The sequence below is a fragment of the Hyposmocoma kahamanoa genome, unplaced genomic scaffold, assembly GCF_003589595.1.
Source record: "Hyposmocoma kahamanoa isolate Upper Pololo Valley unplaced genomic scaffold, ASM358959v1 93, whole genome shotgun sequence".
Lineage (NCBI taxonomy): Eukaryota > Metazoa > Arthropoda > Insecta > Lepidoptera > Cosmopterigidae > Hyposmocoma > Hyposmocoma kahamanoa.
In genome coordinates, this window is record NW_020654810.1 from 13990734 (window position 1) to 14007862 (window position 17129).

General features: G+C 36.1%; 1 protein-coding gene across 6 annotated transcripts in view; it reads left to right on the forward strand.

Annotated features, from left to right (window-relative positions):
- Positions 1-17129, forward strand: part of LOC113237611 (trafficking kinesin-binding protein milt) — a 31613-nt gene that overhangs the window by 8791 nt on the left and 5693 nt on the right. For 3 of the 6 annotated variants that reach the window (XM_026474207.1, XM_026474203.1, XM_026474204.1), the window contains exons 3-8: positions 1446-1550; positions 10381-10457; positions 11933-12097; positions 12375-12573; positions 16260-16390; positions 16796-16885. In XM_026474207.1, coding sequence (XP_026329992.1) covers positions 10407-10457; positions 11933-12097; positions 12375-12573; positions 16260-16390; positions 16796-16885 — 636 coding nt within the window. In that variant the 5' untranslated portion in view covers positions 1446-1550; positions 10381-10406. Of the gene's footprint in view, positions 1-1445; positions 1551-3211; positions 3483-7599; positions 7844-8310; positions 9037-10380; positions 10458-11932; positions 12098-12374; positions 12574-16259; positions 16391-16795; positions 16886-17129 lie in introns of those variants that run through there. The other 3 variants (XM_026474206.1, XM_026474208.1, XM_026474205.1) reach the window with 3 other exon arrangements.

Below are 17129 nucleotides of genomic sequence, written 5' to 3' on the forward strand. Positions count from 1 at the left end.
TATATGTATATAGGATTATATAATACAACAATTCTTTACTGTGTACCAAAACGGAAACAAATACAAAAAAATGAAATAAAAAATAAGCGGTGATATAAGGAACAGTCTTATCGCTTTAAGCGAATTCTGCCAGACAACACTTGGATGGAAGTAATTACATATTGACAGAAAAAAGACGGCGCGGCGTATTAAGATTTTGCAATCGAGAGATAGAAAATAATAATAAATAAATACATAATTACCTATAATATATAATATGTAATAAATTTAATACGTACCTATTATGAATATTATAAACTACAATATATTTCTACATTTATATGTATAAAAAAAAATGGTCAATCAATCAATCAGCCTATTGCAGTCCACTGCTGGACATGAGCCTCCCCATGTGTACGCCATAGTGCCCGATCACCCGTTTTCCGCATCCAACCACTACCCGCGACCTTTTTCAGATCGTCGGCCCATCTTGCAGGGGGACGTCTTACGTTACGTTTGCCAAGACGTGGTCTCTACTCGAGAACCCGTCTACTCTATCGCTCATCGGTTCTGCAACAGATGTGGCCAGCCCACTGCCATTTCAACTTACTATATTTCTGGACGATGTCCACAACTTTAGTCGATAACTTCCGGACTTTTTTCCGTAACGAGATACCTAGCATAGACCTTTCCTATTTCCTTTCATAATTTTAAAACATGAATAAGCAGTTCCAGTCACACCAAAGTTAGTATTCTTTTACTCAATTTTTTAAAAGATTCAATGATTTCGATTACCTACCTTTAAAACATGTATAATAAATGACACTGTCCTTACTAAGAATATGCGTTCGCATAACTTAATTTTGCACTTACTGTTATTTCAATTGACTGTTATACTTGTGTTATTGCATAACTGTTACGCGGCGCTTGCGTTTGTAAGTAATATTGCCCATGACATAATTAAATAAGAGTAAAAGCAATACAACGAAACCGATAGTGATGTCGCATAGATTAATTTTGATTTTATTTCTTATTTATAGACCAGTATACTGCCAAACATGTCGTTTGGCGTACAGATGCATTTATTTGTGACCCGGCTGAGTTATTTAAGTCGTTACAAGCACGTGATTTGAAGTAATTACATCGTAATTATCGTCACATGAAATTGTGGTTATATGTTTGCCTGCTTGTTATTTAAAAAAACGTGGATGTAACATTTTCATTTGAGTAATGTACTGGGTGTGGTCTCAGGCGTAGTTGTTTGGAAGGGGAATGTGTTATGAATCAGCGCTCCCGTGACGTCACGCCCGCTTCTGAGCCCCCACAAATTAATTTTTATTAACAATGACTCTGTACTTTGCTCTACACGAAAATACTGTCAGGGACATGCAAAATTTTATCTAGTGTTATCTAACTGATCTAATCGTGTTAATATGGGTTTAACTGATATGAGTTTTTGCGTCCAGGTTACGAGAATCAAGATTGGTTCATCCCATCGCCGGCGCTTCCCGTAAGTTCCGAAGACTTAGCACTCACTCCTGATCAGATCAGGGAGACGCTCAATTACTTCCGTAAGTACCAAGTAGCTATGTGTGAAAAACATATAGTATGGAAGTTATGTTCGAAAAATCAAAGTAGTTCATCACCGATTATTTCAAATAAATTTATTTGGCCAATCGATACTTCGAGTTTTTAGGTTTTCGCGATTGTTACACATAGGAAATGAAACTATTTTTCCGGATTTAAATCGCGTATGTTTGTTTTTTTCAAACAAACCGACGTTTCGAGCTCTTTACAGCATGGGACCTGTTGTCAGTCACGGTTGACTGAGGTTGTAAAGTCATGAACCAGTTATGTCTAATATTAATGCAAACCACCTTATTTTTCACTATAGTTACAAAAGTTATTAATTAAATACCTTATTTTTAAATTTTACAAGGAACATGCCAATTTACGCTACATATGTTTTACAATTGTTTTTAAATTTATCATCAAAGTAAATACTGAACCCCAAAACTGATGGTACTGGAAAACTATCTTCCCTGTTGAAATTACGATGTATTTGAATTTTAATGGCGTCTCGTGTCCTGGGTAGATAACAGACTTCTTTTGCAAGGACCTGTGGTTTGTCAAACTTTTTTGTTGGTTTGTTGAAAAAACAAATATACGCGATTTAAAATCGTTTTATTTCCAGTCGATATTTGTTATTCCAAGTTTTGTTTCTCAACCTAATACAAGAACGAGTATAACTTTGATTAATAATTTCAAAAACTATTTATTTTATAGTTTTCAAACATTTTTAATTGGAACTTACCCTGAAAGTGAATGTTAATGTACCTGACATTGCACCTGTGTTCTTATTTGATGTTGACTACGAGGAATTTTATTCAAGACATATGTTTTTGATACGTAATCCATGCTTTTTGGATGAAATTAAACTGTAACGCTCTTTGTTACTTGTTAAGAATTATTATTCTACACCATTCCAGATGAAAATAATGTACAGTGCATATAACTGCCCATTTTGCTTTTATATGACGAATAAATATATTGTAACCGTTTCCTTTAGCTATACAATGTATTAACCTGTTCACTTGTATAACTAGCTATGATACAATTTTGTTATTATGTATTCGTATGTATTGCATATATATGTCCAATGTTATTAAAGAGCACCGTTTAAATACCCGCCACAAGCAAATAAAAACGAACAAACTATACACACATTTTTAATACAGGATTGTCCTAAATAAAGAATTAAAGCTTTCTAGAGTTGTGTTGTAAGAAACCACGAGACCAATTGCGTTCATGGGTTTACTCATGAACGTTTCTTTTGTTTGGAATACTCGTGTCTAGCTATGAGATGGTATAGAAGTGCAATGGGGGAGAGACTTAATGAAATTTAGTTATGTATAGTGGGTATGCGTGTGACGTTAACTCGTATCTGACCGGCACGGCGCTTGCGCGGCGGTGTCAGCGCGCGGCGAGCAGTGCCGGTCGCACCGGTAGCCACGCGGCACGCGTGCTCTCTCCGCCCCCGATCGATACCGCAGCGCAGAGACGCCGCCGCTGCGCCGTCACCCGTCGACTCGCGCTAAACATAGGAGTGCACCGCTGCACCGACCAACATAGCACACCCGCCCATGTCCCACGTGCCCAGACAAAAGTAGCCGACACGATTCGCAATTTGTTTACGTGGGATATCGATTAGAGACAAATACTCAAGGAACTTACATAAGTGTGTGATATGTTTAACATATTTTTTCTTAAGAATTGTTGTAGTATTTCGTTGTCGCGTAGTCAGTTGTAAGGGGATCGGTAGATAGATAGGTATAGTTGCATCGTCCCTATATAGTGCAGCTATACATGTGTAAGCTGGCTGGCATCGATTGAGGGTGCTAGGGGTGAGTCGGCAGACAGACAGGCGTATCGTTGCAGCGACGCCGCCGCCGGCCGCCGGCCGCTCCGTGCAACAGCTGCGTAGCAGATCGCTAATGTTAAACGTGAGACCATCTTTATTATTCTCGTTATAATCTCTCTACATAGTAAATAAACGAAACGTAACTGTTACTTAATAAAACCGCAGTATTTCGTAATCCAGTAACGCAATATTAGTGTAATCTAATTTGACTATATTAATGTTCGACTCTAGTTTGCACTGACAGTCTGATATTACAAATTGATTGACGTTAAAATGTGTTTATAATAGTTAGTGATTTTTATAAAATGATTTATTTCATGATTGTCGTATAGAAATGTCTGTTTAAAATATTTTTATCTACATAGCAAGGTTTGCATGTAGTTTTAAATTACAAAAGATATTTTTGTTTTTACTTTGGTGTAATCTTTTAATTACGGTACGGATTTATTATTTGTTAGTCCGAATATTGTAGTCATTATTACAATTTCTCGTGTGCAACATTAAGGAGGCGAGATCGCTATCAGTAAGGCAAGACTGTTTTTCAACGTAAGTGCATGCAGCCGGGGTGATTAAATTTTATAGCTTGCCATCACGTTATTTATTTATGTTCAATACTGTATGAATATAGTCTTCATACTGATACATAGACGTATACTAACGATATTTATTAGAAACTCTAAGATGTGATTGCCTTATCTCTAGTCCATGGACGAATGCCGTCCGAATCAATACCTAGGTTTTCGGTTCAATCCAACAGAGATTAATACGATTTATTAATAATTTTGAAGTGCAAAAAATTCTTGTCAAAACAACCATGAAATAGGCACCGCTCTAAAATTGAAATCCACCTAAAACACGAATAATATGACACTGATAAATATAGCTTTCGCGAAATTAGGTATAATTTCGTGTGGCGTATGTCGTGTCTGTTCATCGTTCAATTACAAAGTTGAAGGTCTCCGTTCAAATAATGTGCTCGCAAAAGTTGATGTTGTTAGTTATGTTGGACGCTTATTTTAATATTTATAATACTAGTCATGGTACGTAGTCTCGAGTATTTTTCAGTGAGCTGTAAAATTGTTGTTATATCTGGCGTGTTTGGAATCCCCAGTTTTTGGCAAAAGCCTCTGATAGAGAATGTGCAATTATTTACCATAGTGTATTTAAGTGTCAAGAGTCTTTTGTATTCAATATTGAATGAATTACTTGTAAGGCCTTTTTTGTTTTCCAATAAAAAACAGTTATAAAACATAACTTTGACTTTATGAGAAAAATATCTTTAAACAGTTTCAATGTCATTTATCAAGCGTTTAAGATAAGAAAAGTTATGTTTAACAATCACATCTAGACAGGTTGTGACTATATTCAAGTCGTCAAACTTGAACTACGGGTAACAGCGACCTAAGCTATCATTCGTACTATTACGCTATTGGAATGTCAATTGACGTAATTTCGAGTATGGTCGTTTTTAGTCATAGTCCTGATATCGGCAGAAGTGGCCGCGTCTGTCGGTTGCGTTCTTACAAATTTGTTCCGAGTTGCCTACGCCGGTCTCGTGTGCCGCGATTGTGCTAATCGCGTGCTTCTGCGCAAACGCATGCACTTGATCGTGAAAGTTTATTACCACTGGCCTCAAATACTAGGACAGTTACTAAAAGAAATCGCCTTGTTTTAAGATACTAAGATCGTTTGGACAAAGTAAGCAACGGCACGTTGTATTTCATTTTGTCATTGTAAAGTTGCATGTTGTGTGACTAACGCCATATGCAAGTTTCCATTTCATAATTGAAATTGATGGCATACTACTACTAATGAAGTAACGGGAGGTTTCGTGCACCTCATTGTTATTCGATACTCTTTCGCGCATCCGCTTCTCATAACTATCGCTTGTTTTTCGGTTAAATAATATTTAACACTTGAGCAACGCGATAGTTTCCTAAATTATAAGGATAAAATTAACTCCAGATTATCCCCAGGGTTACTATTTGTATCTAAACTAAGTTTCGGTAAATGTTTATAGTACTACAGTTCATAGAACTTTGTTAGGCACCTATCGGTAATTTTTTTTTTCGAATATATCACTTGTTATTTGTCAACTCAGTGTAGGTACAGGGCCAAAATACATCACGTTTCAATGCTAACCTATCTTCCTTTGTTGCAATCTATTCATTGTTAAATGGCGAATTTAAATAGACAATGTCATCATTACCCTTTATTTATCTATTGACAACTAAACAATCATTGATTATCAAGTGCAAAGAATACCTTCTTGTACTTTGCGTGATTGACGTGCACCTTCACAAAAAGATATAATAACCGTTACCAGATTAGTTATTGCAACGATTTATCAAAAATACGAGAGAAAGCACCTGCATTTTTAATAGCAACATGGGTACTTTTAAATGTGTATTAACGCTTAAGCCCCTGCTTAGAGGTTCATAAAATAATACTAATAAATATGATGTTATTAAATGTTATGACTGTTTCTTCAAATGAGTCAAAAATCAATACACTTTATGTTTATGTACGTATTGTGCATTATAACAGTTAACAGTAACCACGTCAAAATATGTATTTTAGTTATTGTGTACTTAAGTTCTGCCTCAAGCAAGGCTGTTTGACGTCATAGAGCTGAATCACGTGCTGATCGACCTTATTGTTCCCCTGACGGTTTGCAATTCTTTGCTGGTGGATGTTACCCATAAAATATTATCAATTCATTATAATGCCATAGAAAAAATGTCACGAGGTGCTCATTGTTTCGAGGTCTCGTTGTTCAATATGATTTTTTTGCCCGTGAATATTTACTGTACTAAAAATTAGTAGTAACTGGATATTTTTTCAATAGGTTTTCGTCAAAACATCTTTCACGACGTAGTACTGTTTTATTAGAATCATTGTATACAATATGTCTTGAGTAATTAGTCGAAATTTAGTTGTAAGTGTTTGTTAAGGCTAATGAGATTTTATGTTTCTGAATAGTTTTTGAACCGTGTTAGTGAAGCTGAAACGCCGACAGAACAATCTGTTCTTTTAAATGGCAGGAAAATTACCGTTTCGAGGTAACTAACCAATTACTGCTCAAGTGGCACATTTTTCTTTTATTTCACTTTGACCATGAAAGCTACCAAGATGTTGAAGAGTTTGGATTGTGAGATCATCCTCCACTTTAATGATTTAACTGCCTAGGTATGAAAGAATGACTATTGTCTCATTGTTTCTTCCACGCCATTTACACGCGCGCGTGTTGATCATTCTATGCAAAATGGAAACTAATCTGGTTTTATCGTCTTGTTATAATACTCGGTTTAGTTTACTGTTCAAGATGCTAGTATCCCCGCGCGAATCATTGTGTTAGTATCACTAATATTAAACTTTTGTTATGTAGCCTGTGTTAATTGGAATTAGCCTTCTATAACAATTTTCCGACTAATCTCTTTTCAAACTAATAAACATAGCACATTTACTAGGATGTAATGAATCTTTTTACGAACAGAGTGACGGTTTAAAACCATTTAATCGGTAGTCAATTTCTAGAGAAAAAATAGCAAATAGTTGTGGTGAAAAATACTTGTAAGTAATTTTCATAGTGACATTATTTCGTGTGGGCGTAAGCATTAGGCGCGCCAGGCGCTGCCCTCGCTTTGCGGTAATCGATATTTCAGGTACAAAGGAAGAATTAATGGTGTATACCGGTGATTTTTGTGGTTATGATTTATTCATGGTGCCAATGATAAACATATTGACTTGTTTTGATATGGTTTTCAAATGTGCATTACTGGTTCTACTACTCCTTTTGGTTTCTGCCACTCGTTTGTGTTCGTGTTTCACAAATTATGAATTTCATAAGAGTTAATTAAGCAGTGCGCTTGGTCACCCGAGCATATCGTAGAGTTTTTAGTGCTTGCCTACCAATTCTCTCTGGCCCGTCAGACGTGTTCCGTTCCGTCCTTTTCGCAGGTTAATATTTATTCATTGACACCAATTTCCAATTATGTGTTCTGTTTAAGTAACACTTTTGTGTAAAGTAGATATTTATTAATTTGATGACGCGTACAATGATTCTGCCGTGGGGTTTAGGAGGAACTAATCAGTGGATGAATTGTGTACACGGATTAGAATTCCTATAGTAGTGACAAAGTGTCTGTGCTGGTGGAATTCGGAACGAAAGATTGAGTGGTGAAGGGTGGGCAGGCCGATGGTCGCGGTTCGGACGCGTCACGGCGGAGGGCTGTGCGGGCTCGGGCGCGGGGTGCGCGGGCGGCTCGCGCGCCTCGCCGCCGCCCGGCTTCGATCGCGAGCTCTTCCAAGAGCTAAGCTTCCTCCCCGACGCGGAACTGCGCGAGTGTCTCGGCGAATACCCCGACTTCCTATACCACGTGGCGCGGGACAAGTTCGGCCGACTCTACTTTCGTGTCATCAGGACCTTGCTCCTTGATCGAGGTACGGTCATCTTTCCTTTGCGGTTCATCGTCAGTATCTTGCCATTTTGTCCAGTATTCTATATTTTATAAAATATGTAAAATAGCTTTCCTCTTTATTTATCCATTACTCCATTTACACGCTCTCATAAATAAACACGTCATTCTGCTTTGTTCAATGTGCCATACAGTCATGCTTTACGGCTTGTCTCATCTTCTCTGTCCTATTAACGAATGCATGACATTGTTATCAGAAGACTGATTATATTAACCTTGACCGACTAGTTTCTTTTTCTCGATACGTTGATGATGACGAAACAAATTATAAAGATAATGAAGTAAGTTGTAACGTTACATGTATCGTCGTCGTCTGCCGGGTGAACGTTGGTAGTGTAAGTGCGTGCAATGCGGTCGCAATGACTCCCGCCACAGGGTAAAAAAGCGTGAAAGTCTTTCAGGCTCGTGTGGGAGACGTAACCGCCGCGAACACAATCAATATCCGCCGTAATCATGCAGTTAGGTAAGGTTGGGGAAAAAGCACATCCACCGCATTCAATGCATCGAACTATTTATTAACGTTGAGTTCCCACGTGGTTATTTTTTTTACTAAACTTGAAAGCAATTCTCACATCTTTGTTACTAAGTCCTATACTCACGAAGATTGTTCTGAAATTGGTTGTAAGTGATAATTAGCGATTAAGTAAGAATTAACGATGCCGATGCCAGTATTGTACAGCTATTTCGGATCACGAATTGATAATAATTATATACTTTTGTTCTCGTCATTACTTTGGGAATGAGATGTTGAATAAGAATGGAAAATTACCAGAAATAAATGTAAACTCCGGCAAAGACAGACTCAATATGCATTTCATTGAATCATGTAATCAAAACGCAATCGATGCTATGAAATATTTCGCATAGATGCATGTTTTGTACTCCTGTTTTCCCACAGTATAATAGACTGGTTTGTTTTGCTTGCCCTCCACACCAGTGACAGGGAATGTGTTTGTGCGTACCCAGTCACTGTTTCGTAAGGCTCGTTCGCGCTAGTGTTTGTCACTATTGACTCCGTCTTTGTTTATTGATGTAACAATCGCCCAACGCTACATTGGACGCACTACCACGAAATATAGTGTTACGTCTATTGTGTGGTCGCTGCAATCAATAGAAGTTCGATGAACGCCGAGAGCGACGACGACGATCTTATTTTGGGTCTGTAATTCGTTATCTCCCGAATAAACGAGTAATAGCCGATTTGTTAATAATTTCCTTTTAATATGATAGACTTTATCTTATCAATGTTTGCAGCCGGCTAGTGTGATCGCCCACAGTTCGGTCTTCACGCTTGATCGCGTCTCATTTACACGCCTTTTTGCGACACTGATTTGTGTTTTGTTTGTGTATTTGTTGAATTAACTCGCCTATTGTGCTGTGCTGTACTCCTTGTTCAACCCTTTATACAACTGTGTCGTATTTTATATACAACGCTTATTTATTGTGAAAATACAGTTAAGTGAAATAAATACTTGAAAATGTCCAATATGTAAATACTAAGTATGGTCGGTGACCGTTTTTGTTGCGGTAAGTGGTGTGTAGGGGTGATTTTTGGGTTAATTTGACACGGGTATGGTGCATATTTAATTGAATTCTTGTAGGAAATATAACTATTTTACCGGATTTAATTCGCGTGTGTTTGTTTTTTCCAACAAAACAACCGTGTATATCAGTCAACTGCGACTATGGGACCTGTAAAGGGCCCGAAACGTTGGTTTGTTTGAAAAAATTAATATACGCGATTTAAATCCGGTAAAATAGTTTCATTTCCTATGTGTAACAATCTCGAAAACCTAAGAACTCGATATGAGTTCTTGTATTTTGAGAGCGCGATCACACCAGCTTAATTCGACTGCATCACAACTGTAAGCGTTTGGATGCTGTTACATTTGTCGCAACAACAGTTGGCATTTGAGATGCAATTGCGCATTGCCGTCGGCATGGGTGCGCGCTGGCTGTACGTCAGATGTTCTAGTAGTCCCAGGCAGTTTTGATATAGTCGTGATGCAGTCGCGCCGACTGCATGTAAACTGCTTTCCGACTGCTATGTTGCACTTAAGATGCCGTCGGAATGCAGCTTGCGTGACTACAGTTTTTGACTTTTATTAGTGGTTCTTACGTTTAAAACATTCTTATTTTAAGGTAGAAGTATACCTACTTACGACATATTATTGTAGAAATAATTTAGAAATTTTGTTATCGATTGGTCAAATATTTTAAATGTTATTTATGAAAAACTGAATATAAAAGTGTTATTGTATGTAGTTCTTCACTTTAATCGTTCCAGGTTTATAGCTCATACAAGTTTCATTCTTCTAACCATAAAATTGTAAATAATGAGAATGTGAACTCATTGTTGGTTTTTTTTATTGCACATTAAGTATCAGTTAGAGGTACAATTTATTAAATTCCTTTGTTTCGCCATAAACAATTGTGCATGTTTTCGATAAGGTATTCTATTATAACATATAGCATTTTTCATTTTGTGTGGGTTTTTTGCAGTTCTATGCAGCAACAGGGTGAGCCAAATGACAAAAACCTACAATGACGTCGAAGCGGTAACACGGCTATTGGAAGAAGTGAGTTTTATTATTTTTCGTGTTGCTTTTTTTCAGTGAGTTGTCATCGTACTGTTTTAAATACTAATTTATTGGAATATTATCAGAGATGTACATGAAAGGCCATTTATAACATGGATAAGATTGCATAAAGTCGAGAAGCTCCGGTCTAATCACTCTACAATACGTAATAGTACATTGTGACATAAGGGCGGTATGTAGGCAATTAATTAAAAACAGGGACATTCAAAACCGGAACTGATGGCCAGGGCTTGTGTGGCATACAAAAGTTTTTATCATACTTAAAGTAGGAAAATTATACTTTTTTAAAAATTATTTATTGCACACGAAAACGCAAATTACATTTAGTAAAACGGAAAACACAAACAAAAGGTACTGCTTTCTTCTAAAAGAAATTTCTTCCTGCTGACCAAAATACACGACCCAATAATTACAATAAAGGGTTTAAGTGCACAACAAAACAAAATGAAATTATGTAATAAAAAAAACAATAGCAAAAATATTAAATTACTACAGACTATATAAATACTTAAATACATATTTCATATTATAATATCTATAAAATGGATGGAACAGAGGATAAATTGTGCTCCTTGACTATCATTTTAAAGATAGGTAAGATTTTATAGCTAAAAGTTACAAATGAAACCTTTATATTACGTATGTCATATGGTTATAAGTATATATCTCATAAAAATTATAAATAAAACAAAAACGACGGTCTTTATATTAGCTTTTATAAAATGAAATCAAAAAGTCCACTAGAATTAGGGGTCGATCTGCGAATTTGGCACAAGGTCTACTACTAGGCTCCGGCTCACCAAGTGGGTGTGAGTGGCGGGAGAGTAGAAAAAAAGCCATATCCGCCCTGGTGTCGTATGATAAAAATACCTGCTATATTGTGCGTGCGTGCGTGCGTGCGTGCGTGCGTGCGTGCGTGCGTGCGTGTTATTTATTATTTATTACTACTCACAGCTAATGCGATGAAAAATTATCTACTATTTACTACGTGTCCAAAAATGTAACAAGAAAGAGCGGTGCTTGTAACATAAGTAAACTTTACTTACAAGTAGCCTCAACAGCGTATAGTACAATGTAATAATTTTGTCTAGTAATAAATACGCAAGCACATAGAAGAATTCGTGAGGTCTGCTAGTTCGTTCCGTGGCTTAGTTGGTATAGCGTCTGCCACGGTAAGCTAGAAGACGTCGCTTCGAATCCGGCCGGATCGAAGGAATTTTCTGAGTGTTCGATCTTTGTATTAATAATTATAACAAACTAGTGGAGTCATTTCACAAAAAATAATTGAATATCTATTCAATAAAAATATAAAATAGCAATGAATAGGTCAACTTATTTTTTTATCAAATTATGATGTAGTAAAAATACACTAGAAACTAAAACGCTTCACCTTCTTGACTTTGTTGTTTGTAATATTCTAAATAATATCCAATGGTAAAATTGCGCGTTTGCAGAAAGAGAAAGATTTAGAGTTAACGGCCCGTATCGGCAAGGAACTGCTTGCTGCGAACGGCCACCTGGAAGCTCGTGTGACGTCACTCGAGGGCGAGCTCCGCAGCGCGCGTGACCACATCACGCAGCTGCGACACGACCTCAGCGCCAAAACTGATCTGCTGCAGGTATGTATTTATTAGTTTATTCATTAGCTAGTCGCTTCTTCAGCAGTAAATATATTGATTGCATTGCAATGGCCTCCGTGATTTAGTTCCTATTTTATTTGCGGGCTCGGCTCGAAGTATCTTAGTCATATAATGCTAATCTTCATTGCTTTAACAATTTCTTAACAACCAAACTGTTACATGCATGGGAGACCAAAAGACTAGAGACCCACAGAGCGTGAGCCACAGGAGGACGGAGCATACGGCGGTAAAGCAATAATAGCTTTCAACTGTGTAGGTGCTAACAAATGACACAGAGGAGATTACAACGCCGACAGAGCAGGAGTCGGCAGGTGCAGTTGCGCTGCGCAAGCGCACCGGCGCACTGGAGCGCGAGAATCGCGCGCTGCGCGAAGAGGCCGCGCGCCTCGCCGCCGGCGCCGACAGCGCTGAGCTGGCCGAGCAGCAGCTGCTGCGGGACATAGCACATCAACTTGGTTAGTACTCCAAATGTTGTACACCAACTTATCGAATCTACGTATGTCCAGTCCACTGTTTGTTCAAATGCAGGAAATTGTCGTGTCAGATTCGATCGATTGAAGATCGTAACACAAATTTTGTTCCTACCAACTGACATTTGACTAATATAATATGACTGTCAGGTTCTTGAAGACGGGTTTTGGAAAAGTTAAGTTTAAAAGATTGCAGTTTTGTATTCTTGTTCCTGACAAATGCAATGATGTTTTCATGATTTTCATCTAAATGAATTTTTTTTATTACTAACTTGAACATCAAGCTAAACTATTGATTATAATCTAACGGATAAATATAAAATGATAAATAATTATATAATTACACAATATTATTTTGATTTTATATTGTTACATAAACACTTCATTAGTGGTTACTTTTAGTTTACGGTTTTAAATGTAAACATAATAAAACAGAGAAGGACGGCCCTGGTGCTTCGTTGTCAATTGTATTAGAGTCTTTCTAAACATTTTAACCAAAACTTACGCGTGAAAACATATCACGAAGCAATTATGCTAGTACTTTTGGAAGGACGCACCTTTGTTGTGGGACTCGTGAATCACTCATACTATTTACCATATAGTGAAATCAAGTTTGTATGAATGTGTTGCATAACATGTGACGTTTTATATGAGTAATTCTTTTATTATTTTTAATTTCTCTTGTGAAAAGAAACTATATCGAAACTCCTCATAATACTTTGATAAACAATAGATAAATGTGCATTGTTTTCCGTAAGTGTAAGTAGGTAATCGTATCAATATCAATTTATCAAAAACATTCCTACATGTTACCGTAATAAGTAATAAGTACCTATGGCACTGTAAATTAAGCTGGTATTTGGAAGCACTTAATGCAGTTATCGATTGAAGATTACCTACTTGTGCTGTCTGCGTTTGTTTTCATTTTAAACGTGTATAATATTTCAAGTTATATATTATATATATAACTTGAAATATTATAGCTGAGTAGTCAACAATGTTTGGTTAATGTTATAGTATAATTGTAATAATTCCTGTACTGTACTGTGTTTGATTGCTCTTCCAAGCTGTGATGAAATCCACATGTCAGGGAAGGTTCACAAATTCCTTAGAAAGGTTTATGAAGTCCTCTACCTGTATTAGTAGAGAGTTGTGACCAACATTAAGAAGTAAATGTGTTGATGATTTAATTGATTTAGAATTACAATTAATTTCTTAATGTTACACTATTATTGTTAGAACTGTACTGTTACTATTGATACATAGATTGAGAAAACACAAAGAATTCCTTTGATCTCACTGGACTCGAACCATCGTCTGTTGCCTCAACGTGGCTACCGCTCTTGCCAACTAGATCGAGTCAGTACATCTTACGAATTTCGCTGTTTTAAACGCTTTTTGCCTTAACGCCACATGTGAGGATTTTATGAAAGTTTCTTCAACTCAGTAATAATAACAAAGTAGTTGGGTATTTTCACAAAAAATATATGAATATTCATGAAGTAAATAACAATAAAATATAAAATGTGCAAAATTAAAGTGAACTTTGTGAACCTTAACACGGTCCTAGACCGTAAAACGAAAATTTTAACGTTATGTAGATGTTAAGTTACTTTTAACACACACACACGAGAGAGGAAGAAAGAAAACATTAGCTTGGGTGGGACAAGGTGGCCTAGCAGCGTGTTTTCTATAAGGTTTGCACCCTGTCAGACCATACTTGTTTTAACCAGCTTTATAACATCCTTAAGAAGGCAGCAAGATGTCGTCGAAAAGAAAAAACCTGCGCAGCTTTAATTTGTAAAAACAAAATTGTTAATATAATAAATACAGGCGCATGCACCGTTAGTCATAATCGCATTATTAAAATTTCGGAAACTCCGGATGTTTTGTATTTATTTAAAATTATATATTTTTGTGTGACTGTTTGTTTCTGAATAAATAAAAATGTCCAATAAAATAGTAATGTGTTTTTCATAACCTTCATTTTAGTCTGTACTATGTTCGATGGAACTATTTGAAGTCAATATACAATTTTTATGTTGTATATTACTATATACTATATATCACGGTTAAAGCGGGGATTAATTACTACTACAAACTCTTGCCATTCTGTGGCTCTAGCGAAAAGGGGTACAAGTCAAAAAAGCCAACTTTACAAGGAAACTCGACAAACACGCTTAATATCATATTAAGCTTTAACTATTTTTCGCGTCTCCTTGTAACGTTGGATTTTTTGACTTGTACCTCTTCACTAGAGCAACATAATTTACGTTAGACAGCAAATAGTTTTGTTGTATAAAAATACAACTTAGATATTATAATGTTTATATGAGTTTAGTCGGAGAAAAGGTTCAGTTTAACGACCTTTGATTTAAAGTTATTCAAATACATCTCAAAGCAAAAATAATAGCAATAAATAATGTGCCAATCCGCTAAAGGACAGCTGTTGATTCTGAAATTGCTTGAAAACATAGAGAGAAGCTATCGCATTTTAGGTCAAACAAAAATAACTAAGATTTGTAACTAGGACACTATAATATTTTTAGTACATGATAAATGTATGTTCAAGAAAAGTAGAAACATTAAGAATTTATGCAGAAGATCTAATACGAATATTTTTGTATGTGGTGAGCGCATCCATGTTAAAATATAACTGTAAGGTTATTTTAAATCCGCGATTGTGTTTTGTTTCGCCATATAAATTTACGATTGTCCGCGCACATTTTGTGTGGATAACCATTTTTTATGTTAATATAAAATCATTGTTTTGCTAATGTTATAAGTTATTGTTGCGACCGCATCCTTTTGCGTTTACGGTTCGCAGCTGAGTGTAACCGCAAGTTTATTCTACAGATTTAAATTCAAATAACTATTTTTTTAACCTATCGTTTTCTGGCGCAGTTTTTAACTGCATGTAAGTCAAGACATGTTATTACGACTAAAATCACCTGAAATATAGATTTATGTCACAGCTTTTACATGTTTTTAACTTATTTTAATATTTCTAATAATTAGGTTGTTTTTAAAAATGTCATATTGTGATGTTTCGTACACGAAGTTCTTTTTTCTTTTTTTTTTTTATAGTAAATAAGTGCGCATGTGACCTCCATATCACCTGATCGAAAGCGACGATGGGGTCAATGATGTCATGCACACATAAATAGTGCCTATTCACTCTCGCCTTGAACAGGCCCAAATTATAGCGTTCGGGGAATAAGTCTGTATTTTGTTTGAATAACTGACTAAGGGATCAGGTGGCGACTTTTGCCCAGCAGTGGGATACATCAGGCCAGTTGTAACTGACTGAGAGTATATTTTGAAATTTTCGACAGTATAAATCTCGTGATGCAACGCTTTTGTTTACTGTTATTTTAGACATTGTAGTTCTTATGATGAAGATTTGAGATAACGAACAAATACAAACGATAAAAAGAATACAAATAAATTTAATAGAATAAAAAACTATAAACTATATCAAAAAGTATATGCTTGCGTATATAGTCCTTTTTTATTGTATAGGGAGAAGTATTAGCTTTTTAAGAAAGAAATGTCTAATAGGTTGGTTCATAAAAACTTATAATTACCCAATAAATACGGTTTCTCACATTGGCAAATTTCAGACATTGACATTTTTCTTTTGATAACATGTAAGTCGGTTTTCATTACAGCGAGTGCAAATTCTGAGGCGAGTGCGTTAAGCTCAGAGTTGTTCGAGGAACGTCAGCGAACTATCGATTTGCAGCAGCAACTCGACTCTGCAACCGCGAGGCTTGTGGCTACGGAAAGGAACTTCCAACAGGTACGTTGAGGCTCCACAAATCGAGCACGAGCATAAATATAAGCATTTTATATACGAACTAACAGAAATCGCCCAAACATTGTTCATTGTTGCTTAAATTGAACTTGAAAGCTCATTGACCACACCCTTTACGATGTTATCGACCAGTTAATTATACTATTCCATCTGCTCTTAAATTAACTAACGAGGCAAACAATGTATCTTTGATTTAAAATTTTCTTGAACATTGTTTTTTTACATTGTGACTCATGTCTTTTTTATTAAAGAAAGAAGATTATTTCATGTCCACTTTATTAATGGTTTATCAGCTTAATACATCCATATCGTTTGTGTATTATTGTCTGTATTATGCTTTAAACACCTAATTGGTTTCATTACTTATTGTTAAAGATTTTTTTTTCACAGCTAACTAAGGACCATGAACATACACTACGAATTCTCGAGATTACAAGAGAAAATCAAAATGCGCTTGCAAGTGAATTGGCTGAAGCCAAGGTAACTAGTGTTTAGTTTTTAAGCCCGATGAGCTTCTTTTATTTACAGAAGTATACATCTTTGCCACATTAAATTGAACTCTCGATGATAGAGCATCAAGATAGAGAACCTATAGAGGTTTGCTTATGGCGAGAGGTCTTCTTGCATTGGTTCTTTCATACACTATTCTATAAGGAAACTTCGCGGCATTATGATGATGATAATAACGGTTTATTTCTCAAACACAAATAAAAGCTAGATTAAA